The sequence below is a fragment of the Ochotona princeps genome, chromosome 16 (genome assembly GCF_030435755.1).
Source record: "Ochotona princeps isolate mOchPri1 chromosome 16, mOchPri1.hap1, whole genome shotgun sequence".
Lineage (NCBI taxonomy): Eukaryota > Metazoa > Chordata > Mammalia > Lagomorpha > Ochotonidae > Ochotona > Ochotona princeps.
In genome coordinates this window covers 31,074,182-31,100,231 of record NC_080847.1, presented here as the reverse complement: position 1 = coordinate 31,100,231, position 26,050 = coordinate 31,074,182, and the positions used below count along the sequence as shown (strand labels likewise).

Here is a 26,050-nt window from a genome sequence, read left to right as displayed (position 1 = left end):
CCCCAGCCTGTCACATCTCCAGGGGCTCCTGTTTCCTTCCAGAACAAAGGCTGACAGGAGATCTAGGCTTTTCTGCCAATCACCACAGCAAACACAGACATCAGATCCCCCCCCTGAGCCAGGCCATGGGGTCTTGGTTATAGGTCAGGGCAGTCCAGGGCAGATACAGGCCCCTCCAAGGGAAGCCCTGAAGCACAGTGCCCTTCAGCAGGTCACCAAGTGACCTCAATGTCCCCAGGGATGTGCTGTCCCCTCTCCTCCAGGGCTTAGGGCCAGCAGGCTCTTCATTCTCCTGCTCTGTGTCTGCTGAGCACCGTTCTGAAGCTGCACCTGAGGGTCAGGGCAGCGGGAGCAGCTCCACCTCCACCTCTTGCAACATCATCTTCCCCCAAATCCCTGGATCGATTGGCTGGCACCCACCTCCCACCTCTGAGTGTTGCATCTTTCTCTCCCAGCTGTGTCATTGAAGGTTTAATCAAAGCACGAAGGCTGGTGCAGTAGTAAAGGGATAGATTCCGGATCCAGTAACAGCCTGGATCCCAGCTCTGGGTCCCCTGCTGTGTGGTGGCTGCAGGCATTTTGAGCCTGCACCTTGTCATCAGTAGAATGAACATGAACATCGTGCTCACCCACGATGAGATGAGGCCTGTGAACTGCTCAGCCAATGCCGGGCATCACCACCTAACACCTGTCACATCTCCAGAGGCAGATATGACACACACACCTCAGATTCACCCCAGAGCAACTGAATCAGAACTACTAGTCATCAAGTTCGGATAATCCCTCAAGCAATCCCATTGGACAGCAGAGGGCTATATGTGCTCCCCATGGCAGGGTCCAGACCTCCTCTCTTCTGTTGAGGCCAGCTAGCACTGTACACTCCACACCAACAGCTGGCTCATTGGTCAGGCTCCAGTATATTGGTAGAAGCTAGCTCCTGACCTTACCCAGTATGGAAAAGAAGCCTTACCTTGGAGATGTTTCTCCACCACTGTGAGTTGCCTTGGCCATGGCTGGCAATCCTGGAGGGCCTGGGGGTTGTGGGCTGGCAGTCAGCTTCCTGCCGTCCTCTGTGGGTTGTGGCTCAGGTTTGCTGGATGATGCACTTTGCCCAGCACTTGGACCAGCTTCCTGGCTGGTGAGGCCTTCACTGATCCTGTTGGGTGCCACAGCCAATTCCAGCTCAGTTCTGGGGTCCTCACTGGTTGTCTCAGGAGCTTGGGCTTCCAAGGCTGTGGGCAGCTGCAGGTGATCCAGGGACTCCTGCCCTGGGCCAGGAGCTCCATCTCCCTGCCCTAGTGAGGCCCCTGCCCGGGTAAGGAAGTCAGCTCCTGTCCCTGAAGCATTGATGGGGGTCAGCCTCTCCACCGTCCCCTCTGGCAGGTCAGCTTTCTGGCTCTCTGCAGGAAAATAAGCAGGATAAAAAGGTATTCCAATTTGGAGTTTACCACAAAGACCCTACAAAGCGTATGCAGAAGGCCATTCAGCGTACCATGTTCACAAGACCCAAAGATTGGGGAATCCCCATAGGACCTCCCAGCCCCGGCCCCACCCTGAGGGAGTATGGAGGTTAGATCAAGGCACATCTAAGTAGTGGACTGTTGCACAGTCACTGGGAATCGTGAAAGGGAGAAATTAGTATCTCGATACGCAGCTATGGAGCGACATTAAGGTGAACTGTGCATGGTTCTACTCTGGTTTAGACGTGGCTTGTTTCTTAAGGGTCCATGTGTTGGAAGCGTGGTCCCAGTGTACTGGTACTGGGAATTAGCGGGATTAAGGCATTTCTTTGAAACCTCTTGGAAATTCTCACCAGAGGGTTGTTACAAAATCCCAAGCCTGGCCCCACACAGTCTGTCTCTTGTCCCTAGGTATTTCCCATGTGCTCCCACCATTGCCACCCACCATGTGTTACAGCCAAGAGGGCCACACCACAGCTGTTCAGTGCAGGTGCTGAAGTCTCCAACACTGACAGCTAAGTTCAACTCTTTTCCAGGTAAGATGAACCTGTTTCAGGTCATAACCTGATACAAACTAGCCCAGTGTGATGCTTATTCAAGAAGGGAGAAAGTGTAGGAACTCAAGCTTGTAAATACTCCTCATGTGATCTCAATAGATCAGACATCAAAAAGGGGCGGAGGGAGAGACCAAAACATCCTACATGGTCACATACGGGGGATGGGAGGGGGGAATTGGGGCTGAGGACAAGGACAGAAGCGAAACTTCACGTACTATACATCTGATTTCTAAACTTTGACTTTGGAATCCATGTAACATTAACCAAAAGTACAAAAAAAAATTAACCATAAGACAGCAATCTATAAAATTATAAAGCAAAATAAAATAAATGAGCCTGCACCTCAAGTGGTGACATAGCCCACAGAGAAAGAACAACTTCAAAACATAGCACCCAACTGCACATCTCTGGAGGGATATATAAAAGGCAAATAAACAAACAAAAAAAAGTGTAAAGAAGAGAAAGCAGCTTCCATAGTTTTCCAGGGATTACACTGTACATGGTACGGCTGGTGTTTTGTTGTGTGCAAATCAGAGATGTTCAACGGGGCCTCACTCACCTTCCCAGGGCCCCCTGAGGTCAGCCTGCACACCTCTGGTGCTCAGCACATGCCTGGATTTTGCTCCTTTCTCTTCTGCTCGTTCTTTGCTCTAAAATAACAACCATGAAACTGTCATTAACACCATCTTCAGGACCCTGTCGTTAAGCTGTGCTTAGGAGCTGGCGTGGTCTAGTGGTAAATATTAAAAAATGGATCCTGCCACTATCATCGTAGAGATAAGGACACAAAAGCCTTCCCAAGGTCACAAACTTATTTCTAAAGATTTATTTATGTATTTATTTGAAAAGAACAATGGCAGAGACAGAGAAAGGAAGGGAGGCGGGGAGGGGGGAGAAAGAGAGAGAGACTGATTTAACCACTGATTTGCTTCCAAAAGTGGTCACTAGCCAGGGTTGGGCCATGCCAAAGTTAGGAGCCAGGAACTCCTCTTGCAGCCTAAGCACTCGGCCCACCTTCTGCTGCTTTCCCAGGTGCATGAGCAGGGAGCTGGATTGGAAACAGCATCCAGGACTTGAACCAGTGCTTCGATATGGGATGGCAGCATCCCAAGAGGCAGTTTAACCAGCTGCACAATGATGGCCAAGGTGGTAAAATTTAACAGGGGCGAGACAGAGCCAGCTCCTGACTGGGGATTCTAAACCAACTGAACTCAAAGGAGTTAAACCAAACTTAATGCAAAATGTGAATGCAGATCAGTTGGTCATGATTACTGGAGTGTTGCTTCAGGCAGGGTTCTGAAGTGAGATTCAGCCATAAATGGGGCAAGTGCCACAATCAGTTAGTAATGTCTGCCCAGGGCTGCATGAGTGGGTCTCACAGCGGTCAAAATTGTGAGCTCTCGAGCCAGCCTTGCTGGCCCTTAACATCTCTGCATCACCTTTACCCCATCTGTAAAGTGTGGCAATAATTTATTATGTGCCTTGCAGTTGGTGGGAGGACTGGGGGAGTTTATCTGTGGGATGCCCAGAACACAGCAGGTGCTCAACAATTGTAACAATCTTGTCTCATCTGGGATGGGGGTCAAACCAGCCCAATGCACACACTGGTGCTTGGGGCCTGGCCCAGAGGAGCTCAGCAGCTTTTCTTTACCCCAGAATGGGTTTGCTCCTGCACGGTGCCAGCTTGCACATGCTTCTACTCTTGAAACAGCACGCCTGGCATGTCCAGCACCGCCCAGCTGTGAGCCTTCAAGCAACTATTTCTACATGGCCTGACTTCTTGCTGGGTCCGCAGATGCTTCTGGGGGCTTTGAGTCAGACAGCCTCTGGCGTGTCACTGTGGTCAGAGCTTGGGCTGACCGCCAGGCATGAGGCACTTACCCATTAAGGGCCTCTGTCCCTCCTGCCTTGGCCACAGAGCCCTTAGTTTGGAGTCAAGAGGATAAAGACAACTTAGGGAACATTTTATTCAGTTTGCACAGCCTTTTAAAATTGGCTTTCAACAAATAAAGTATAGGGGATTTTTACATTGTGATCCAGGATCCCTATATGGTGACACAATTGTTCTCTATTTTTATTGTACTGCCCACTTAAAATATGCTTGGTTTGTATATGTATACAGTTAATTGTATATAAATTATGCATCAGTAAAAGAAAATTATGCATGAATAAAATCATGCATTAATAAAATTTACAAAAAATATTTAGATTCCCAGCTTCTTTTAGAATATTGAAAAAGAGAAGCAAGTGGCGAGGCAGTTGGGGGTGGAGGGAAACTAGAGCCCAAGGGTCAGAGGCCCTTCTCTCCATCCGGGGCTTCACCTCTCCAGAACATTCCCTGACCCCACGATAGAGGGCTGACCTCACTGCTTCTCCTCCTCTGTGCCCACTTAGCTCAAGCCCATTACCTGCTCACTCCTTTGGGATTCCAGGGTATCAAACGCTGCCATCTTCTTTTTTTTTGTTTTGTTTTAAAGATTTATTTATTTTTGTCTATACTGCCAAAAGCAATATATACATTCAACGCAATCCCAATCAAATCGCCCAAAACATTCTTCACAGATCTGGAAACAATGATACAAAGGTTCATCTGGAAACACAAAAAACCACGGATAGCTAGAACCATCCTAAAGAATAGGAAATTGACAGGGGGAATCGCAGTCCCGGAACTCTGGACATACTATAGGGCAGTGGTTATCAAAACAGCCTGGTACTGGCAAAAAAATAGAGAAGAAGATCAATGGAGCAGAATAGAAACACCAGAAGGGAACCCACACAGATACAGCCAAATAATCTTTGACAAAAAGACAAACGACAACCCAGGCAAATGGGAAGGTCTGTTCAATAAATGCTGTTGGGACAACTGGTTGATAGCCTGTAGAAACACAAAGATAGACCCGCATCTCTCACCATACACTAAGATCAGATCTAAATGGATAAAAGATCTAAACCTACATCCAGAAACCTTCAAACTTCTGGAAGAAAATGTTGGAAACACCCTGCAAGATTTAGGTGTAGGTCCTGACTTCCTAAAAAGGACTCCAAAAGCACTAGCAATCAAGACCAAAATAAACAAATGGGACTTCATCAAACTAAAAAGCTTCTGTACAGCAAGGGAAACAATCAACAAAGTGAAAAAGCAACCCACAGAATGGGAGAAGATCTTCGCGCACTACATAGGTGATAGAGGGCTAATCTCCAGAATATACGAACAACTCCAAAACAACCAAAATACGAAAATGAACAAACCACTCAAGAAATGCGCATGGGAAATGGGCAGACATTTCACAAAGGAACAAACCCAAATGGCAAACAAACATTAAAAAGTGCTCAAGTTCCCTGGCAATAAAGGAAATCCAAATTAAAACAACAATGAGATACCACCTAACACCAATAAGATTGGCCCACATACAATACAACACCAACAACACTTGCTGGCAAGGTTGTGGGGAAAAGGGAACCCTACTCTACTGCTGGTGGGGCTGCAGACTTGTGCAGCCTCTTTGGAAAACAGTATGGAGAACACTCAAACAACTCAAAATCAGCATACTATATGATCCAGCAATAGCACTCCTAGGAATATACCCAAAACACCTGTTACATGAGAAACCAACATGCACCCCTATGTTCACAGCAGCACAATCAGTAATTGCAAAAACATGGAAGCCACCGGAATGGCCACCAACAAAAGACTGGATAAGAAAGCTATGGCTCATCTACTCCATGGAATACTACTCAGCTATTAAAAAAAAATGAAATGCAGCTTTTTGTGGCCAAATGGGCTCAACTGGAAACCATTATGCTAAGGGAAATGAGCCAATCGCAAAAGGTTAGATACCACATGTTTGCCTTAATTTAAGATGACATGATGTCAATATGAAAAGCAGTATATGTAAAATGTAATACTGTAATGAAAATAGACATGAAACAGCTGAGTGGTAGCCTATGGCCATTTTAAGGTGTGTAGAACCCGGTCATGTATAAACCAAAGTTGAAGTGTCAGCAAAGGAGTCAGAGTATGTGGTAAAGAACTTGCATTTTTTTTTTAACATGTTGGTTGCTCAATACTATGTCAACTAATTCCATGACGTTGTAAATTGTTGCTGATGTTATGTCAGGGCTTTTAATTGATAGGGATGGTGCTCTGCTGGCTCTACCTTCAGACCAGATGATCTTCCCAACAAGCCATTGAATTTGTCTGGGCAATGAGATGCTGGACTCTGTGCTTGGTATATGCTTGCAATGAAAGAATCTCAACTGATTTTGAACTGTGGTAACGCAGCAAGGTGGAGGAATACACCACAGGGGGAGGTTTTGGGGAGGGGTGGGGGGAATCCCAGTGCATATGGGACTGTGTCACATAATGCAATGTAATTAATAAAAAAAGATTTATTTATTTTTATTTGTAAGGAAGATTAGATTTATGGAGGGAAGGAGAGACAGAAAGAAAGAGCTTCCATCTGCTGGCTCACTCCCCAAACGGCCAGAATGGCTGGAGCTGAGCCCACCCAACGGCAGGAGCCAGGAACTTCTTCTGGGTCTCCCAAGAGGGTACAGGGTCCCTAGACTTTGGAGTATCCTCTACTGCTTTCCCAGGCCACAAACAGGGAGATGTATGGGAAGTGGAGCATCTGTGACAGAAACCAGTGCCCATATGGGATCCCGGCACTTGCAAGGTGAGGATTTAACCACTGAGCCATCGCACCAGGCCCCAAACTTTGCCATCTTAATGGTAGTATAGCACACAAGAAGACATACCCCAACGCCTGGCTGTGGCAGGCACTTAATAAAAAAATGCCAGCTGCTCTGATGGGTTCACGAGTGTCGTCAGTGTGGCTTGAATCCTTGCTCAGCAGCTGGCTGTCCCTTATCCTGCCTGCAGCTCCGTCCTGCCACCTCATAGCTGGGGAACTGGAGGCATTATCACAGCCCTCCTCCTGTTTCACCCCACCGGTAGAAAGGGACTTGGACAGGCTGTCCTTTGGCAGACCTTGCTGAGCTCAAGCTGTTCTTGCTTCCCATTTATTTATTTATTTTTAAATAGGGAGGCACGCAGGCACACACGCATCATCCCCTGCCGCCACTCTCTCTCACCTCCCGTCCAGTCCTGCATAGCCAGGTTATAGCTTCAGGGTTCAATCTTCAGGGACCTGCCTTGTCAAAGTACACAGAAAAGTAGCAAAGACCCCAAGATCCATTCGAGAAGACTGACACATCCCAACAGCTCGAATGTGATTCACACCTCAGCTAAGCCGGAATGTACCTTTCCCGGCAGAACACCTGGCTCCTCCGAGTGCTCTAATTCACAGGTACCACCAAAGGAGGTGCTACGGAGCACTTGAGAAAACCCCAACTGGACCCCCCTGAAAGTCTGACACAATCTGCAGCTGAAACAGTCAGTGCTAGGATTTCATGCAATCCTCTAGGGGCACTGCTATGCCCTTTAGCCTCTCCGGAGACACAAGCCATTCAGCACTGCCAGTGTGTTAAAGAGTCATGGCTGCATCCCTTCTCTGAGCACCTCCTGTGGGACTTGCCCTGGCCAACAGGTGCAGACACATTGATGCAGACACTGATAGGCGTATTAACCACAAGGGCCAAGGGTCAGACAGATCCAGCAAGGGCCAGTGGAGCAGCACCGACAAGCGTTATTACAAGAACTCAGAAAAGCCATAGATCATGACCTGACCTGCCCATCCAGAAATGCCTTAAATAAATACCCGAAACATGTGACAGCTTATTTCATTACCATATGAGCAGTCCTCACTCATCAACATGAAAACAAAGCAAAATAAACAAAAGAAGAACCAGCTATGAGCAGACAGATCATGCAGGAGGTTTAATCCTTTGAGCAGTATTTGATCTTCTAGTAAAAAGAAACAGGAATTAAAATCACAAGATGCATCATTCTATTTTCTATTGTGTTTAAAATTTTTCATGATAAAGTTAAACAAATATTGTAAAAATTCCAAAGACAAGTTAGCTTTACGAGACATGGAACCAATTGCCTCATTTGACTCTGACTCAAATAAACAAATTGTAAACAGTGGAAAAAGTATGAGATAATCCAGAAAATTTGAACACTGATTTAGGGATACAAAGATTGTACTATTCCCTGCTTAGCTATACTGGTTTCATGATTATATTTAAAAAAAAAAAAAGTCCTCTTTATGTTTTAGCTATGAATACTGAACATTTTTGAAAGAAATGAGCCAATGCCTCAGGCTGGGAGGAGGGAGGAGATGAGATGATTTTGGCCTTGAGTTGATGGGTGAAGCTGGGAAGCAGGCTCGTGGGTCCCTTACACACTTGTCCCTCCTGATTCAGGGGTTCGGTATCCAAGGACTCAGCCAACTGCACGTGGAAAACATTAAGAAGAAAATTGCATCTGGACTGAACATGCACAGGCTTTCTTTTTTGGTAATAGTGTAACAGCTCCCTGTATAGCATTTTCCTTGTATTAGGAATTATAAATAATCTAGGGATGACTTAAGGTACCCAAGAAGATGTGCAGACATGTAAGGGACTTGAATGTCAGATTTTTGAATGTCTGCAGAACCAAGGGACAACTGTATTCACCACTATTTATAATTTATAATTTATAATTAATAAATACATTTTAACAATTATAGTTTATTTTATAAATGGTCAACATTTTCATACTAAAAATTTTCATTCGCCAGACAGAAGAATCAAAACACTGAGTAGTAGGGCCCGGCAGCGTGGTCTAGTGGCTCAAGTCCTCGCCTTGAACGCCCTGGGATCCCATATGGGCGCCGGTTCTAATTCCGGCAGCTCCACTTCCCATCCACCTCCCTGCTTGTGGCCTGGGAAAGCAGTCGGGGATAGCCCAGGGCTTTGGGACCCTGCACCCGCGTGGGAGACTTGGAAGGAGGTTTCAGGTTCCTGGCTTCGGATCAGCGCAGCACTGGCCGTTGCACTCACTTGGGGAGTGAATCATCGGATGGAAGATCTTCCTTTCTGTCTCTCCTCCTCTCCTCTGTATATCTGACTTTGTAACAAAAATACAATAAATCTTTAAAAAAAAAACATTGAGTAGCATGACTTGTTAATGGAGGCATCAAGAATCCCATTCAGGACTGGCAGGACACTAAGCCAAAATAACTTCATTGAGACCGGTTTCGCTTTATCTGCATAGACTTATCCCTTGACTTCGTGTGTTCATGGCTAGAAGTGTGCTGTACAGATGAACTCACTTGGGGTCAGTGTTGTGGCATAGTAGTTTCAACTGCCACCTGCAATGCTGGCATCCCATGAGCACCGGTTCGGGTACCAGCTGCTCCACTTCTGATGCAGCTCCCTGCAAATGCACCTGGGAAAGCACCGGAAGCGATGGTCCTGAGGCTGGCATTGTGGTGTAGGAGGCAATGCCACTGCCTGTGACACCAGCATCCCACATGGGCAACTGCTGGAGTTTCAGCTGCTCTACTTGTAATTCAGTTCCCTTGGATTAATGGCCTGAGAAAAGCAAAGACAGCCCAAGGGCTTGGCCCTTCAGGAGGACCTGGATGAAGCTCCTGGCTCCTGGCTTCAGCCTGGCCCATCTCCAGCCATTGCAGCCAACTAGGGAATGAACCAGTGGATGGAAGATCTCTATCTTCCTCCCCCTGCCGCCCCCAACCAACTCTAGCTTTCAAATACATGGATAAACTTTTAAAAAGAAAAACCTCACATATTCTCAAAGACAAATAAGGGTTTAGTTCGTGGAGAGTATGTGCTTTAAAAAAACTATGCTTGGATTTGACACTTTTTTGCACCGAAGTAAATATTTTTTAGTTCTGTTTTCCCACGAAGTTTCTGAAGTTCCTTTGGGTATCAGTGGATATTCACTGCATCGCTATTTAGGGTAGTTGAAAGCAATGAGAGACATCGTAAACAGGGATGCAGACTTGTTAACAAATTCAAATATATCTCCTGCCCTAAGATGGAGTACTCCGCAATTTTAAGCAACAGGGACAAAGAGGGTACACATTTAAAAACAAACTTAGAAACATCGAGGTGAGAGCAACATGAGGGCAGGAATGGAAGCAGAACAGAACCAACAGGGTGGAGTGCAATCCCCTGTGCTTATAGATGCTCCATCTTCACCCGAAAGGAGTCAGAGCAAACAGGTGCCTCTGACTGCTTGGGCAGGGAGAGTGTTCCGGAGCCCAGGGTGGCATAGAAGAGAGCTGCCTGCCCTTTATATTAGGTGATTTAAAAAAAAAAAACAAAAAAAAAAAACAAGTGCATATTACAGTCTTCTCTTAAAGCTGTTAATCAGACTGAATTGGTTGGATTGGTTTGGCTGATCATACTGATGGCCTTTTTTAAAGCTGAGGTTGTTTTCCAGAGACAAGAGTGCAAGGGGTCACATCTTGGCTGCAGGCCAAGGTGCCGAGCGGATAGCAGAGGCTGTGATGGGGTCCCAGGGCAGAGAGGGGTAGGGGAGAGCAGTGCATAGTCTAGAAGATGGGTAGGAAGGGGCGCTGTCAGCCACTGACTGACAGAGTCAAGCCCAGACTCCTTTAGAGTTCAACTCATCCCCTGGCCAAGCTGGCGTGTAACTGCCAGGCTCTGAAACAGTGGCTCCAGGTCGTCTGAGTGTTGCTAAGTGGCTGGTCCTTGGCTGTTCCCAAACAGGATGTTCCTTCTATCCCCCGGCCACTCCACACCCATCCCCATCCAACCCCCAGAGCCCAAGCTTCCATTAGCCAGCTGATTTGATTATGCAACCTGAGGGAACAGCCGCTCCCTGAAATGCCAGCCTCCACCTCCAGGTTTGGCTCCTGCCTTTGGCCCCTGTGTCTCACAGTCAAAACATCTCCCTAGGGAGAGTTGCACAGACCACCTACTCTGGGGAAAAGCACAAAGTTGGGGACAAGAAAGGGGCTAAGTTTCTAAGTAATAGCTCCACCCAGGCAAACTCCCCAACTGCCATCCTAGATAGCAAGGATCCCACAGCAGCTCCCAGGAGAAGAGAAATCCCAGGATGTCAAGGAACCCCAACAACCCCTTCCCTAACCACACCTAGAATTCCTGGAGCAGTTCCAGACTGCTTCAGTTCCAGGGCACCACCTCTCCCTTTCCCTGGGAGGATGGGCAGTCTGGAACACACACACACACCCCACATCTGTAAGTTCCCATCTCACCGCATCAACAGGTCACACAGGAGATATAGCAGGCGACTACGCCTCTCCTGCTCTAAGTCCCTCTGCTTGGCAGGCACTCCACCTTGGCCTCCCTTCCAGTCAGGGCAGGGAAGCAGGAACCAACCTCCTCAGAGCCATCAGCCAGACTGCTTCTTCTCCACGGCACCCTCCCTTGTGTGATGAAATCCACCACCTTAGAGTTCTGGAACGTGGCTTCCACCAAAGCGATGGCCCTGTCCACAGCCATGACCATCCTGAAGAGGGTTTCGAGCTTGGCACCGTGCTGGGTGGCCTCCTGCCGCACGGCCCTCACTAGCTCCAGGACCTCAGGCCACCCAACCTGAGAGTCCGCTGGAGGGGCACTGTCAGCCCCCACTGGGGCCAGCACCTGGGAGGCCTCCAGCCGGTGCAGGCCTTGCTCCAGGTAGCCCATGCCTTGGCACACACACTGCAGCTTCTCTGTGACGTCTTCTTGGAAATGCAAGAGTTTGTCCACCTTCTCATTCAGCATGCTAAGCTTTTTGTCCATGGTGGTTAAACAGGTCTTGCCCAACACTGGCATTCCCCGGGGCCCCGGGCCCTCCTGGGAGGTTCCTGACATCCTGATGCAGGCTGGACCAGGGTAAACAGGAGGAAATGAAGCCTCTGGCTTTCACAAAGGCAGTGGTGCCTAGAAGTTCATTGTCCTGGGCAGGTGATAGCTTGTCCCCACAACACCAACCTTCACGGACCTCAGGGCTTGTTTGGGGAGCCCATGGGACTGGGTCCTCCCTGTGCCTTCGCTTATCTCCCACTCTGCCACAGCCATGAGTGACAGCCCAAGTTTGGTGCAGTCCCTCCCCACTTGGGGCCCCTTTGACATCATGGCAGCATTTGACATTCCTCTCTGAGAGGCTGCTGATGGGCAAATATTTTAAGAATCTGCCCAGGGCAGGCAGTAGCTCATGGAGCTGGGACAAGGGTCATTTAGGTAACAAGAACTTGTATATGTGCTGCCAAAGAGAGACGGCAATGAGAACTTGTTAACTGAACTTTACCAGGGGTACTTAGAGACCCCAGGGCAATAATAATGCCTTTAGAGCTCCAAAGCCCTGAGCAGATGCCCCATACACATTTTTTTAAAGTTTTTTGAAAGATTTATTCATTTTTATTGCAAAGTCAGATATACAGAGAGGAGGAAGATCTTCTGTGCAATGATTCACTCCCCAAGTGACCACAACGGCCAGTGTTGAGCCAATCCGAAGCCAGGAATCAGGAACTTCCTGAAGCAGCTGCAGGGTCCCAAGGCTTTGGGCCGTCTTTGACAAGCCCACAAGGAGGGAGCTGGATGGGAAGTGGGGCCGCAGGGATTAGAACCAGTGCCCATATGAGATCCCAGCGCGTTCAAGGTAAGGACTTTAGCTGCTAGTCTACTGCGCAAGGCCCACCATACACATTTGATTCACAATAAAAAACAAGATTGAAACCAAAATGGAGAGACCATTCAACAGAGTTCTGACTTGGGCCCTGATGAAAATGTTGATGCTTCTGTAAATTATAAACAACTGTTGGTGCCCCTGCTGGGCTGATGCCCAAAACAAAATACTCATGGGTGAGACCAAGCCCTTAGTCACCAGTCTAAGTAAGTACTACAAGCCTAGGTACCAGCCAAGCAATCACCCACATGCAATGTTTCTTGCAGAACACCCTGGGAGACATTGCCCAGAGACCCCTTGCCACCCTGATAATGACCACACAGGTACCCAGCACCTGATGTCTACATTGAATCAGACTCAGTAGGGCCCAAGAGAGCCAGAGCCCAGATTTGGTGTGCTTTCCAAACATTTTAACCTCAGAAATTCTTGACTTGAAGGCAACTATTCTCACACTCATCAATTAATGAAGCAAACACAAGCAGAGATGCTCAGGCTGTCACTGGAGCGGGGTACCAGAGAGTAGCACAGAATCCCTAAAATTCCATGGGACAGTGTGACTGAAAACATTCTTATTCAGGGCTTGTTTTTATCTTGATGTCTAAGGTCAACCAGGCACAGGGTCTCCGAAGGCAGGTCAGTCAGTCACAACCAGTCTGGCATCATGGATGCCCAGTTCTGGGGTCCTGCCTTTGATTCTGAATCAAAGTATTTATAACCATGGACCTAGAAATGTGACATCTCTAAGCACCTTGAGATGGGTTTGCTATTTACAGCATCAGTGCAATGTGCTTAATCTGGGAGCAAACTTGAACACAAACTTCCTCCTGACCGCTCTCACAGAATAACTGCACTTGGGGACTTCAAGGTGGCTCTGAGGCAGTACATTGGTCATGTTTCCAGACCATGAACTGCCTTGCAAACTTGTTGCTTATGGGAGTTATGAAGCACTTGCAGAGAGCTGGATTGGAAGCAAGAGCAGCCAGGCTGACCTCTTTATACTGCATCCCAAAACTTGGATGGAACAGTCCCAGGGTTCAATGGGTGACAGGAATGGCAACAGCTACACTTAAAATACATCAAGATTCTTCTCACTTTAGCTGAAACACTGGCCTCCATATTTATGTCCTTCCCCCTTAGAGACTTGATCACACAAGCCCTTACCTACTGAGCATGGAAGAGGAGCTACTGCTGAGCGAGAGCTAACGGTGGGTTCTGAAGAAAGTTGTGCAGGGGAGGCCGTTGGAAAGGCAAGGCAGAGAAATCTCAGCCTAACTGGGCATACAGGCAAAGGCAAACAAGAGGAAAGGCTGTTGCTTTCCTCTGGGACTCAGAGAAGCCTGTGAGACCCCCAGGAGAATAAACAGGCGCAGAAGGACAAGACCCAAAGAGTGTCTCTCCTCCTCTCCCACATCTCTGCACAGATGGCTCTGGCCACCAGGGAGCAGAGGCTGCTTCTGGGGAAACACAGTGGTCCACAAAATGATATTTCCATGGACCAGCAGTTCTAGAAGTCGTTTGGGGGTGCTACCCTGACAGTCTCAACAAAACCAAGCAACTGACAAACCTCATACAGTTACCATTTTTAGTACTTTGTAAAATACATGCAGAGTAGAAACAGAATGTCTGGGTGTTCAAAAAGTGTCATCAAGGTGAAAACAACAGAGAGAGACATAATTCTGGAGGAGACAAGGAAAATGTTACAGAAGAGACTCCCAAAGGCTGTCATTTGAAGCTGGCATTATGGTATAGTGCTTAAAATCTGTGCCGGTATCCCATATGGATGCCAGTTCAAGTTCTAGCTGCTCCACTTCTGATCCAGCCCCCTGCTAATGTGTCTGGGAAAGTATCTGTGTATAGCCCAAGTGTTTGGGCCCCTGTACCCATGTGGGAGACACAAAAGGAAGCTTGTGGCTCCTGGCTGCAGACCAGTCCAGCTCCAGCTGTTGCTGCAATTTGGGGTGAACCAGCAACGGAAGGCCCCTCTCTCATTCTCTCTCTCTCTCATTCTCTCTGAAACTCTGCCTTTCAAGTGAAATAAATCTTTTTTTAATGTTATCATTTTTAGAAAAGCGTGAGACGCTATTCTGATTTAAAAGGAGGGACACAGGGGTGTGAGTAATGAGCCACAGTGATGTAAACCACTGCTTAAGATGCCCACATTCCCGATCAGAGTGCAGTTCCGGGGCTAACTATGCTCTGCTTCTGATCCAGCTTCCTGCTAACACTCATGGGAGATAGACCATAATGGCCAAAAGCACTTGGGTTCTTGCACCCAAGTGGGACACTCAACTGCAGTTCCTAGTTTCTGGCTTTGGCCTGGCTCAGTCACAGGTCTTGAGTGATTTGGAGAGTGAACCAGCAAATGAAATCAATAGCTCTCTTTTCCTCTTCCTGTTCCTTTGGCATTCCATCTTTCAGGTAAGCAAATAATTAAAAGAAATAGGGGCTTGTACCATGGTGTAGTAGGCTAAGCCATCACTTTTCTTTTTTTCTAATAATTTTTTTTAAAATTACATTGCCTTATGTGACACAGTTTTATAGGTACTGGGAATCCCCCCACCCCTCTCCAAACCCTCCCCCTATGGTGGATTCCTCCACCTTGCTGCATTGCCACAGTTCAAGTTCAGCTGAGATTCTTCCATTGCAAGCATATACCAAGCTTAGAGTCCAGTATCTTATTGTTCAGGTAAGTTCAACGGCTTCTTGGGGAGACCATCTCTGGTCTGAAGGTAGAGCCGGCAGAGTATCATCCCGATCAATTAAAAGCCCCAACCATAACCTCAGCAACAATTTATAACATTATGGAATTAGTTGACATATTATTGAGTAACCAATATGTTAAAAAAAAATGCAAGTTCTGGGCTCGGCAGTGTGGCCTAGTGGCTAAGGTCCTCGCCTTGATCCCATATGGCCGCTGGTTCTAATCCCGGCAGCTCCACTTCCTCTCTATCTCTCCTCCTCTCAGTATATCTGACTTTGTAATAAAAATAAAATAAATCTTTAAAAAAAAAATGCAAGTTCTGAACCACATCCTGTGACTTCTTCATTGACATTTCAATTTTAGTTTATATACAACTGGTTCTATACACCTTAAAATGGCTGTAGATTACTATTCAGCTGTCTCATGTCTATTTTCATTGTAGTATTTAGTTTTTTATAGCGTTGAAGCTTAATTTTGCTGAACCTGTAAGCCATCACTTTTGATGCCCACATCCCATATGGGCCTCAGTTTGAGTCCCAGCAGCTCCATTACTGTTCCAGCTCCCTGCTTCTGGCCTGGAAAAGCAGTGGAGGATGGTTCCAGGCCTTGGGCCTTTGCACCCATGTGGGAGACCCAAAGGAAGCTCCTGGTTCCTAGCTTTGGATCTATTCAGCTTTACATTAAGTCCATTTGAGAAGTGAACCAACAGATGGAAAACTCTCTCTCATGTACTCGCTGTCTCTCCTTTTCTCTGCATCTCTGCTTTTCAAATAAAAATAAAATACATCTTTAATAAGATAAGGAAGGTTGGGTTTTGGTCTAGTGATTAACAAGCCACTCGAGATGCCCACATGGCGTATCGGAGTGCCTGGGTTTGAGTCCCAGCTCCATTTCTTCTCCTGACTTGAGCTTCCTATTGATTCACATTCTGGAATCAGCAGGTGATGGCTCAACTGCTTGGGTCCCTGCCACCCATGTGGGATGTCTGGATTGAATCCCTAGTTCCCAGTTCTCTGACCCACCAACACAGCTCGAGCTGCATCTCACTTGGAGGGTGAACCAGTGAAGAGAAGCTCCATCTCTCCGACTCTCTCAAATTCTCTAGCCACTCTTTGAAATAAACAAAGTTTAATACAATTTTTAATTCAGTAGCATGTTAGTTAACTTCATGATGTACATTTTTTAAACTTTATTCCTGTTGTTGATTTTGTTTTATGGCTTTTCATTTAAGGGAACATACAGTATCTGTGTAATAGAGACTATCATGTGCAAATGTTAAGATACAATGCAGTATGCATCTCTACTTCCAAATCACAGATGGATTCCCAATGAAGCTTTTGAATATATCTTGACAATAGGATGCTGGAATGTCTGCCATTGTCTGTACCCACAATGTCAGGATACACTTAAATAGCAGAATGATGGACTTATGATGGCTTATGAAGGACTACATTATTATAATAATATGGGGGAAATCAGTGAGGGGAGGGAAGTTAGAGAAAGGGTAAGGGAAATCCCAGAGCCAATGAAATTGTATCATAAAATTAAAAATAAAATAAAAGAAGAAAAAATAAATTCAACAGGAAAACATGTATGTAAATGTAGGAGACATACACAGGAAGATATATATGTAAATTTAGGAGACATAAACATAAGGTAGGAAAGAAAAAATATTAGATAATGGATCTAGCTGACCTATCTAATGAAGTTTCAAGAAGACAAAATGAAAGAAATAAAGGAATTTATAAAAAATATCACAATCATTATACAAACTTAGCGCATCAGGACAAAAAGGTTAGAAAGATTCTCTTGAAATTAAACAGTAAAGATCACATGTAATACAATTGAAATTTCACATCCTAGAAACAATTGGATGTTAGAAGGCTCATTGGGTGTAAAAGTCTAGATTGGAAAGCATTTTCCCTTAGAATTCTGAAGACATTGCACAACTGTCGGAGGACAGAATGAAGAATATTATCAGGCCCAGTGAGGTAGCCTAGTGGCTAGAGCCTCACCTTGCAACCACCAGGATGCCATATGGGCACCGGTTTGTATCCTGGCTCCCCACTTCCCATCCAGGTCTCTGTCTGTGGCCTGAGAAAGTAGTTGAGGATGGCCCAAAACCTGGGACCCTGCACCTGATCTGGAGGAGGCTCCTGGCTCCTGGCTCAATCAGCTCAGCTTCAGCTGTTGTGCTGCTTGGGGAGTGAACCAGCAGATGGAAGATCTTTCTCTCTGCCTCCCCTTCTCTTTGTAAATCAGCCTTTCAAATAAAAAAAAAATCTTTTAAAAGAATATCATTGTAAACATGCAAAATATTTTATGCAACGTTTTAAATTTTTATTTATTTTTGAAAAGATTTATTTATTTGAAAGGCAAAGTGGCAGAAAGGGAGAGACAGAGAGGTCTCCCATGTACTAGTCCACTTCTCAAGGGATCACATAGCCAGATCTGGGTCAGGTGGATGCCAGCAGCCTAGAATGTGATCTGAATCTCTGGTATGGTACCAGGGCCAAAGTACTGTGCTCATTTTCCACTGCTTTCCCAGGATCATTAGCAGGAAGTTGGATAGAGAAGCAGAGGTGATATGACTCAAACCTGGGAGCTGATGTCATAAGCAGTGATTTAACCTGATGCACCATATAACCTACTCCAAAGCAGGGAGATAAGGGGAGAAGAAACAACTCAACCTCCCAAACGGCTCAGTACACAGGGATGGGAACCACCACCGACGTCATTCCAGAGTACCCAAAGTGGAGCATGCTCCGAGGGTTCTGCTCAAGTGGTTTCAATAGTTCTGAAATGCTGTCGATCTTGCTGATCCAAGGATGAGGAAATCCTTCCAAGGTCCATTGGCTGACATAGGTCACCTTAGTCTCCATTTGTCCAGATATTTGCTTTCAACACTTGGCTGGAGTAGTTGACCAATTTCTTCTGTCTCCTTCTTCTGCTATGGTACCAGATGTTCTCTGCAGGCTCCAATGGACTGCCACATCCTCCATGTGCATCTGGGTATGCCATCAGCTGCTCATCTAAGCCACAGTTCTAACACATGCATTCCACAGTCAGACAACAGCTTCTGCAGTTCTCCCCATGGTTAGAGTTCTGAGTCCAGAGGTATGCCCAAAGAATCCCCATGTGAAATGATCCAGCTCTGTCTGCCATCCATATCAGCCTGCACATACACCGGTAGTTGTAATTGTTGGGTCAGTTCTGTCTCTAGCAGTCCCATCTCTTATGTAAACAGTAGATGCTGTTGCCTAGTCCAACCCTGCCCACCACACACTCAGCCCTCATGTACTAGTAGGAGCTGCAGCCTAGTTGGAGTCATCCCTGATAACTGGCTCTAGGCCCACCCCCAGTCATGGCTCCTGTGCTTGTCAATATGTACAGCAGGCTGGTCCAGTCTGTCCCACATCCCATTTAGCTCTCCTAAATGTCAATGGGCATACAGGGTGCCACCACCTGCCTAGCCCAGTCCACCCCCAACCCTGGTTCTCATGCTCATCGGTGGGAGTTGCAACCCATCAGAGAGGTGCCCACAGTTTCCCTACTGGGCCTGTTCCGAGTCCTGGAACTTGCATTCTCCAGGTGGTTCTGCAGTCTAGCTTGGCAGGATTTACCTCCAGTCCTAGCACTTGCCAGCTGATGCTGAAGCAAAGCCAACCAGCCTGCACTTGCTATGGCTCATGCATGCAGCAGTGAGGACAGTCAGTTAGTCCATCCTGGCTCTCTCCCTAACCCAGTTCACATGCTGGCCAACAGGTGTTACAGTTCTGCCTGGTCTAGTCTGCCCCTGATTCCAGTTCTCATGTTCACCAGTGGGAGCAGTAGCCTAATAGGGGAGCCCCTGCAGTTCCCTTATCAGGTTCTCACTCCCTGCCCTGGGTCTTATGTGGATGGTTAGGTGCTGTGGTCCAGTCTGGTATGGCCCGCCTCACTTTGGCATTTGCGGGCAGGTGCTGTAGCCTGACCTGGCCTGGTCTGCTGCCAGTTCTAGCTCATGCCAGAAAGCTAAGCATTCTTTCTAAGGAAGCTTCTTAGAGGACATATTCTAGTAAAATGAGAGATGAACAAATCAAAAGGAGACAAAGAGCTCCAGGAAACAAATGTTTCAACGTAGGCCCAACATTCAAACAGGAGGATAGAGTAAACTTTGGAGATGCAGCTATAGCTTGGCGAATACACCTGGCCAGTTCCGGGCAGACTGCACAGAACACAGAGCAGCAACTGGAGCAGAGAGAGGAGAGTGTGGGCCTTCTTCTTCTTCTTTTTTTTTTTTTTTTAGATTATTTTTTATTGATTACATTGCATTATGTGACACAGTTTCATAGGTACTTGGATTCCCCCCACCCCTCCCCATGCCCTCCCCCCTGGTGGATTCCTCCACCTTGTTGCAGTATTACAGTTCAAATTCAGTCAAGATTCTTTCATTGCAAGCATAGAGCCCAGTATCTTATTGTCCAGATAAATTCAACGGTTTCTTGGGGAGACCATCTCTGTTCTGAAGGTAGAGCTGGCAGAAAATCATCCCAATCAATTAAAAGCCACAACATAACATCAACATCAATTTACAACATTATGGAATTAATTGACATGATATTGAGTAACCAATATGTTAAAAAAAATGCAAGTTCTTAACCACATCCTGTGACTACTTCATTGACATTTCAATTTTAATTTATACACAGAACCGGCTGCTATACACCTTAAAATGGCTATAGATTACTATTCAGCTGTCTTGTGACTATTTTCATTTTAGCATTCAGCAGTTTTTAGTGTTGAAGCTTAATTTTGCTGAACTTGGCAGATTTTGGGATAGTCTAAACTGGCTGATAACTCTAACAAGGCATATGTCAACAGTTGCAGTGCAGAACAGTTTTAGGAGGGGTGTGTATGATCTACATCAAAGAATTGTAAAGCCTAACATACTTTTAAGACCCTATGCTACTCGGAAATGGGGAGGGAGAGCAGAGAAATCTTCCATCTCCTTAGAATGTGTGAGGAAGACCTATCAGGAACATAACAGGTAACTTATGGACAACAGACTCTAATCAGCATTAGACAATAGTAAAACTACAAAGACATACAGGGGGAATCAAGAGCGATCCTGACAACCTCTTAACAGGAGGTCATATGCACAAAGTAGGGGGTACCCCAGAGTGGAGCAGGTGGACAGGAAGAGGCTAGTATCCCAACCCTGGGGACTCCCGGATCCTCACCAAGGACTATCAGTAAGGGCACCAAGGACTACATCCCAACTGCCAAGGAGACCATGGAGAACTGGAGTGCCTTCGGAGGCCAAGAATTCTGAGGTCATCCACCCCCGTTTGGATCTACTACACGGCATGGAAGAAGCCCAAACCCTTCCTTGCAGGATCCAAGGTCATCGGAACAGTAAGCTTCCTTCAGAACTAGGGAGAGGAGCTTTCTCTAGCCCTCACTTAGTTCCCACTTTGGATCCCCACCCTCTCTTGCAATGACCATCAGGGTCACTCCGGAGCCCCCCACCCCACACACGCATGCACGCACACACACAAATTGGAATAGACAGACAGATAACAACAAGGAAAGCTTGGAACCAGACAGGAAACGATCAGCTTGGACTCATGCATGCCTTACTAGGTGGGACACAAAGATTAGTTACTCCTCACTAAGGTATTGAAGATTTCTCTGCACACCCCTCCTAAAACTGTTCTGCAAAAGAGTGTGGTCCTTCTTTGCACACCACATTTTAGGAGAACAACAAACATCTCTCTCTCTCTCTTTAGAAGAACTGTGGCGAGAGCTCCCACATGCTGGTTCACAGCTCCAAAATCCTAGGACTGCCGAGATGAGACTAGGATGAAACCAGGAGCTAGGAATCACACATGAGCTGTGGGAACTCAACTACTTGAAGCATTACCATTGTTTCCTATGGTGTGCAATGGCAGAAAGCTAGAATCAAAAGCAGCGCTGGAACTCACACTGGGTACTCCATAAGGGACTTGGGCATCCTATGTAGGATTTTAAGTGCCACCCCAAGTATTTGTCTCTAAAATGAACTCGTGTTAATATTCACTGATGTAGATTCACAATGCAAATTCAGATGTTCTCAGAGTCCATTGCAGGCAATGGGTAGGCCTGCTAACATGGACATAGACCATTAATCGCATACCTCATGAGTGGTGGGGTGAGGAATTCTGAATTAAGTACTAGAGAAATTAAAAAGAAAGAAGATAATCTGAGTTCTCACAAGAAAGATTGGAGCAGGCATGGTGGCCCAGCCAGTTGAGCTGCCGCTTGGGTGGCCCACATCCCGTATCAGAATGCCAGCTTGGCTCAAGTGCTTGGTTCCCTGTCACCTGTGTGAAACCAGGATGGAGTTCCTGGCTTCATTCTGGTCCAGTCTGGGAATGAACAAAGAGATGAAATATCCTTTTCTTACATCTGTCTCTCCCTCTGTGCCACTCTAATAAATATTTTAAAAAGAGAAATAATGAGTTGATGTCAAAAAGAATAAGCACTTTATCAGGTAAAAACAGTATTAAATCTATTGTTTAGAGGCCAGGGAGGAAAAACAGTAGGAGAGCTAAGTTTTCCTTTATCCTAATAGGAAGCCATAGGAACTGCACGAACCTGATGAGGAGGAAACAGAGAGGCAAATGTCTATGTCTAAGACGTCAATGCATTTGGCTCTGGGACCCCGGGCCGGGAGCAGGTGATGCGGAAGTCCAAAGAACACAGAGCACTCTTTGTTGATCTGTGTATTTGTAACAACACATGTGGCAGCTGAACATCCCTCTAACAAAATCAAAGACCAAGAGAACTTTCCACAGAAGAGCCGGGTGTTGAAAACAGCAGCGTCCCATTTTCCTTAATGCCAAGAGTCACCCGGGCCAGCTATGTCCCTGCTATTCTAGTCACCTCCCAGCGCACAGCCTCAGCTGCCTGTAAGGGAGGCTCTTAGCAAAGCCACAGACCTGAGCATTTGCATCAGAAAATCCCTCAGACAGCACAGTGCCTCACCTCACCTTGTCCCCTCTTGCCTACACGGTCAGCCCAGCAAGGCAGCGGTGGTAGGCTCTGCCACGTCAGGTAAAAGAGGGGCCAATTCCAGGACCCTCCATCAGCCCCTTCTCTCCCAGGCACGTGGCCCGGCCATGCCCGCCTGCACACACCTGTCACTGGTCTGATCCTGGGCGGTGCAAACACACGCTCCTTCAACCTCAGCGTACTTCACAGAGGACTGGGAAAGCCACTTGAGAAAGCACCGCGCAGAGCCTAATGCGCACGGTTTCAGGGTCAGCTGCCGCGCACCGCATCCCACCATCCCCACACTGCACCTATCAACCAAAACTTTCTGCCCTTGTGAGTCCTGGTGCAAGTGGACCTCACTCTGGGAAACTATTGTGTCTGGGCTCCCTTGGTCCCAAGACTCGTCCCTCCCCCGCCCCCAACTCTTCCTCAGGCTGTCAAAGCATCTGGCCCTGGGGCTGCTCTCACCGAGAGGGTTTGTGGGTAACCCGACGCCCACTGCTGGCCTCTGGCGCCGGAACGGTGCAGTGCGGGAGCAGGGCACAGAGTCCCCATCCTGCTTCAACGGGGCTGTGCCAACTCCGTGTTTATCCGACCGAGAGATGGATGCCGCCCAACTGCCTGGAGCACTGGGAATGAAGTGGGCCAGCCGCTGAGATGGTTTCTCTGGGAGAACTCAGGCTGGGGCGATAAGTCTGGCATTTCCTCTTATCTCGACACTGTCCCAGGCCCCAACAGGCAGCCAGAGGCTCCCTTGGTTATCTGCTTTGCTGGGTTCTATCTGCCTCCCTGGGGCCCACTTCCTGCATCACTTAGTCGAGTGTCCACTTGTGCTAGCAGCACTGTGTTCCACAGAGGGAGGGGCGAGGGCCGGAGTGCTAAGAGTGGAGTACAGTGGATTGGGAGTTCAAGACCCCAAATGCTGCTGCACGGGTCCAGGAGCGACTCCTTGCCTCCAGGTCAAGCCTTGCAGCAGCGGAAGGGGTTGGTGGTCCTGCATCGCTTCCGAGGCTAGGCACCTCCAGACTACAAGATCTACCTATTGCCTCTCCAAATGAAACTACTCAGGGAGAACTCAAGGTGCTGAGTCCTCCCAGAGCTCTGTGGGAGAGACCAAGTATGCACACACACACACACCCCACCTGGTTTACTTAAGATAGCTGACAACATCAGGGAAGGGGGCATGGGCTTTGGACACCAGCTCATACCACTTCAGCTTCTATCCCTGTATTTCAAATCCACACAATGCTATAACGTAGACTTCCCTTTTTACAGAGCACGAATCAGCTACTTCTTGGTTCCACACATGGTAGAACTGGTACAACCAAGGTGACCGTGAACTCCTGACCTGCTCTGTGGGTTAAGTGTGCACGTGTGTAGGAGGTGACACTGGCCTATGGTCCCCCTCATGGCCAGTGTCAGGCAGGGAGGCCTAGCCGCCACTATTGGCTGCTGTGCATTCATAGAAAAGTATCTACAACCTGTTTCATCCTGGCCCCCAGAAGAGTAATACAACTGCCACAGTCCTGCCAGGGTGCATCCAGGAATCGTGCTTGGGAATAAGACCAAAATCCTGTTGGCCTCTGAAGCTGCACAGAGCAAATGACATTGCATGGAAACCTTGCTGGGCCCCCAGGGAGTCCCCTGCCTTCTCTCAGGTGACTCGGGGTTTGCTCCAAGCTCTAGGTCTTCCTCATTCAGCATTCCTGCTCCCTGCTTGAAGTCTTTCAGTTCATGTCTGCCTTCTCCACGTGCCTGGTCAAATCATTCCCTGTCTATACCAGCTTACAGGTAGAAAGAGAGATAAAGGCACCCTCCAAAGTCAATGTAAAAACTTAAAATGTAGACAGCCTGATTCCAGAATATTGCTGAAAATTGCAAAGGGTCTACCAAAACTTGTTTTCTGACCAGAACTTGACTCTTCTGGGGTGTTGTCCTTGCCAACTGGCAGTCCAGAAAGCCCAGTTACATTTGTAAATTAGAACCAGGTCAGCCAGGTTCGTATCCACACATGGCCTCTCACCTGATCTTTCAGGAAACGTGTTTCTGTCACCAGGCACTCTGGCCATGCTGCTTATCTGAGAGGTATCCAGCCCTATCCCCCTGGCGCTCCTGAAAACAGGCTTTCCCTGAGTTCACTGTCTCACTGTACACCTGGGCCAAGGACCTGTGCTCGTGACGGACAGGAGGGTTTCTGGAAGCTGTCGCCTCCAGCCTCAGCCCAGCTGCCCTGCTGACAGAGAGAAGAGAGATTTCAGGCTTTACTCTGCGCTTGCTTTTTCTCAGTCCGTGGACAGACCCAGTGCTGAGTATGGCATCTTGTTCACGCTCCTGGACTGGGAGCTCAGGGCTCTGCTTCTGCCTTGGGAAATTCCAAAACTATGGATGGGCGTGAGGCTCCCACAGGGAGATGAAAGCTGGGTACAAAGGACATGGCGCAATGGGACAGAACCTGACCCTATAACAGGTGTCTCAGCCCCCAAAGGGAAACAATTTTATCTTCATCTACTCATCTGATCCCTCTCCCTATCCCTACCCTGAGGGCTGGTCCTAATATAGTTAGGTGTTAGAGCTAAAGAATGGGTAGCCGAGGAGGGACTTGATGGTCTCCAAGAGAGGACTCAGCTGCTCTGGGTAGCAGAGCTCCAACAAGGAAAAAGGAGAGCAACAGACACTGAGCCAAGTCTGGGGTTTGAGAAGTGACAGGCTGCCAGGTAGCCCCAGGATGTGAGAAGGGGTGAAGATATAAGGAGGTCTGTGAGCAAGTAAGAGTACCGTGGTGGCTGGGCTGGGCTCCTGTGGCCCCAAGTCACTGCAGAAACTTAGGTCACATGGTGAAGTCTGTATAAAGAGGAAGGCGAAGAAATTGGTGAGGGGTACATCTTGGAGAAAAGGGGACGTGGGTTGAGGCTTGAAAGACACACGAGACTTGAGGAGGCCAATGAAGGGCAGTCCTGGTGAGGATGCAGAATGAATAAAGCCCTATGAGAGCCTCAGGGTAACTGCATCAGGTCATGGGGAGTCATTGGAGACCTAGTGAACTCAGAAGGGAGGACTCCGGAGAGGAGGGATCAGGAAAATACAGCAGCGACATTCAGACCTGAAGGAGCCAGACAGGACAAGTATCCTGTGGAATAGTCTGAGGTGAGGAGTAAGATGACAAAATGAGGGCTTGGAAAGGAGTGGCAGTAACTACCTGAGGGAAGGGGATTGACTCCCAAGGGGCGAGGAGTTAGAAGGGTTAACAGGCTGCTAGGAAAGGCCCATGTGGGATCCTTATTGATGGTGGAACTTGCCATCAGTTGATTAAAGACACTGCTCCCGTAGAAAGAGAAGGCTGATGGAGAATACAGTGGGTTCTATAACCATAAGGTAAGCATAAGGGAAACTAGGCTGTAGCATCCTACAGAACACACCACAAAGCAGCATGCTCCCAGCTGTCACATCTCTCAAGTGACTGGCAAGGTGATGGTAACTGATCAGGAACCATGACCACTACAGGAGATACAGAACAATCTGCCGATTTAATGTTAAGTTCCCAATACCCAGATCTTGGTGGGCCCCTCCCTAGAAGGATCCCTCCTGGTAAAAAGGAGTCTGTGACTCAATAAAATCTTTGACTTGCTTTGCCCACCTCCAGCTTTATTGTCTGTGTTGTAATTCTTCATTCTCATGAGGCCAATAGACTTCCAGTTCCTGTAACAAATGGGACAAAGCCACTTTTGGGATGCAGATATTCTGTATCTTG

At 47.4% G+C, this 26,050-nt stretch overlaps 1 protein-coding gene across 4 annotated transcripts in view; it reads right to left on the bottom strand.

Moving 5' to 3' along the window:
* MYLK3 (myosin light chain kinase 3) overlaps nt 1–26,050 on the bottom strand; it is a 56,021-nt gene that overhangs the window by 28,276 nt on the left and 1,695 nt on the right. Inside the window, exons 1-3 of one of the 4 annotated variants that reach the window (XM_058674110.1) lie at nt 22,771–22,914; nt 2,577–2,667; nt 971–1,400 (exon numbers count right to left, since the gene is read on the bottom strand). In XM_058674110.1, coding sequence (XP_058530093.1) covers nt 971–1,400; nt 2,577–2,667; nt 22,771–22,857 — 608 coding nt within the window. In that variant the 5' untranslated portion in view covers nt 22,858–22,914. Of the gene's footprint in view, nt 1–970; nt 1,401–2,576; nt 2,668–11,293; nt 11,973–22,770; nt 22,915–26,050 lie in introns of those variants that run through there. The other 3 variants (XM_058674109.1, XM_058674111.1, XM_058674112.1) reach the window with 3 other exon arrangements.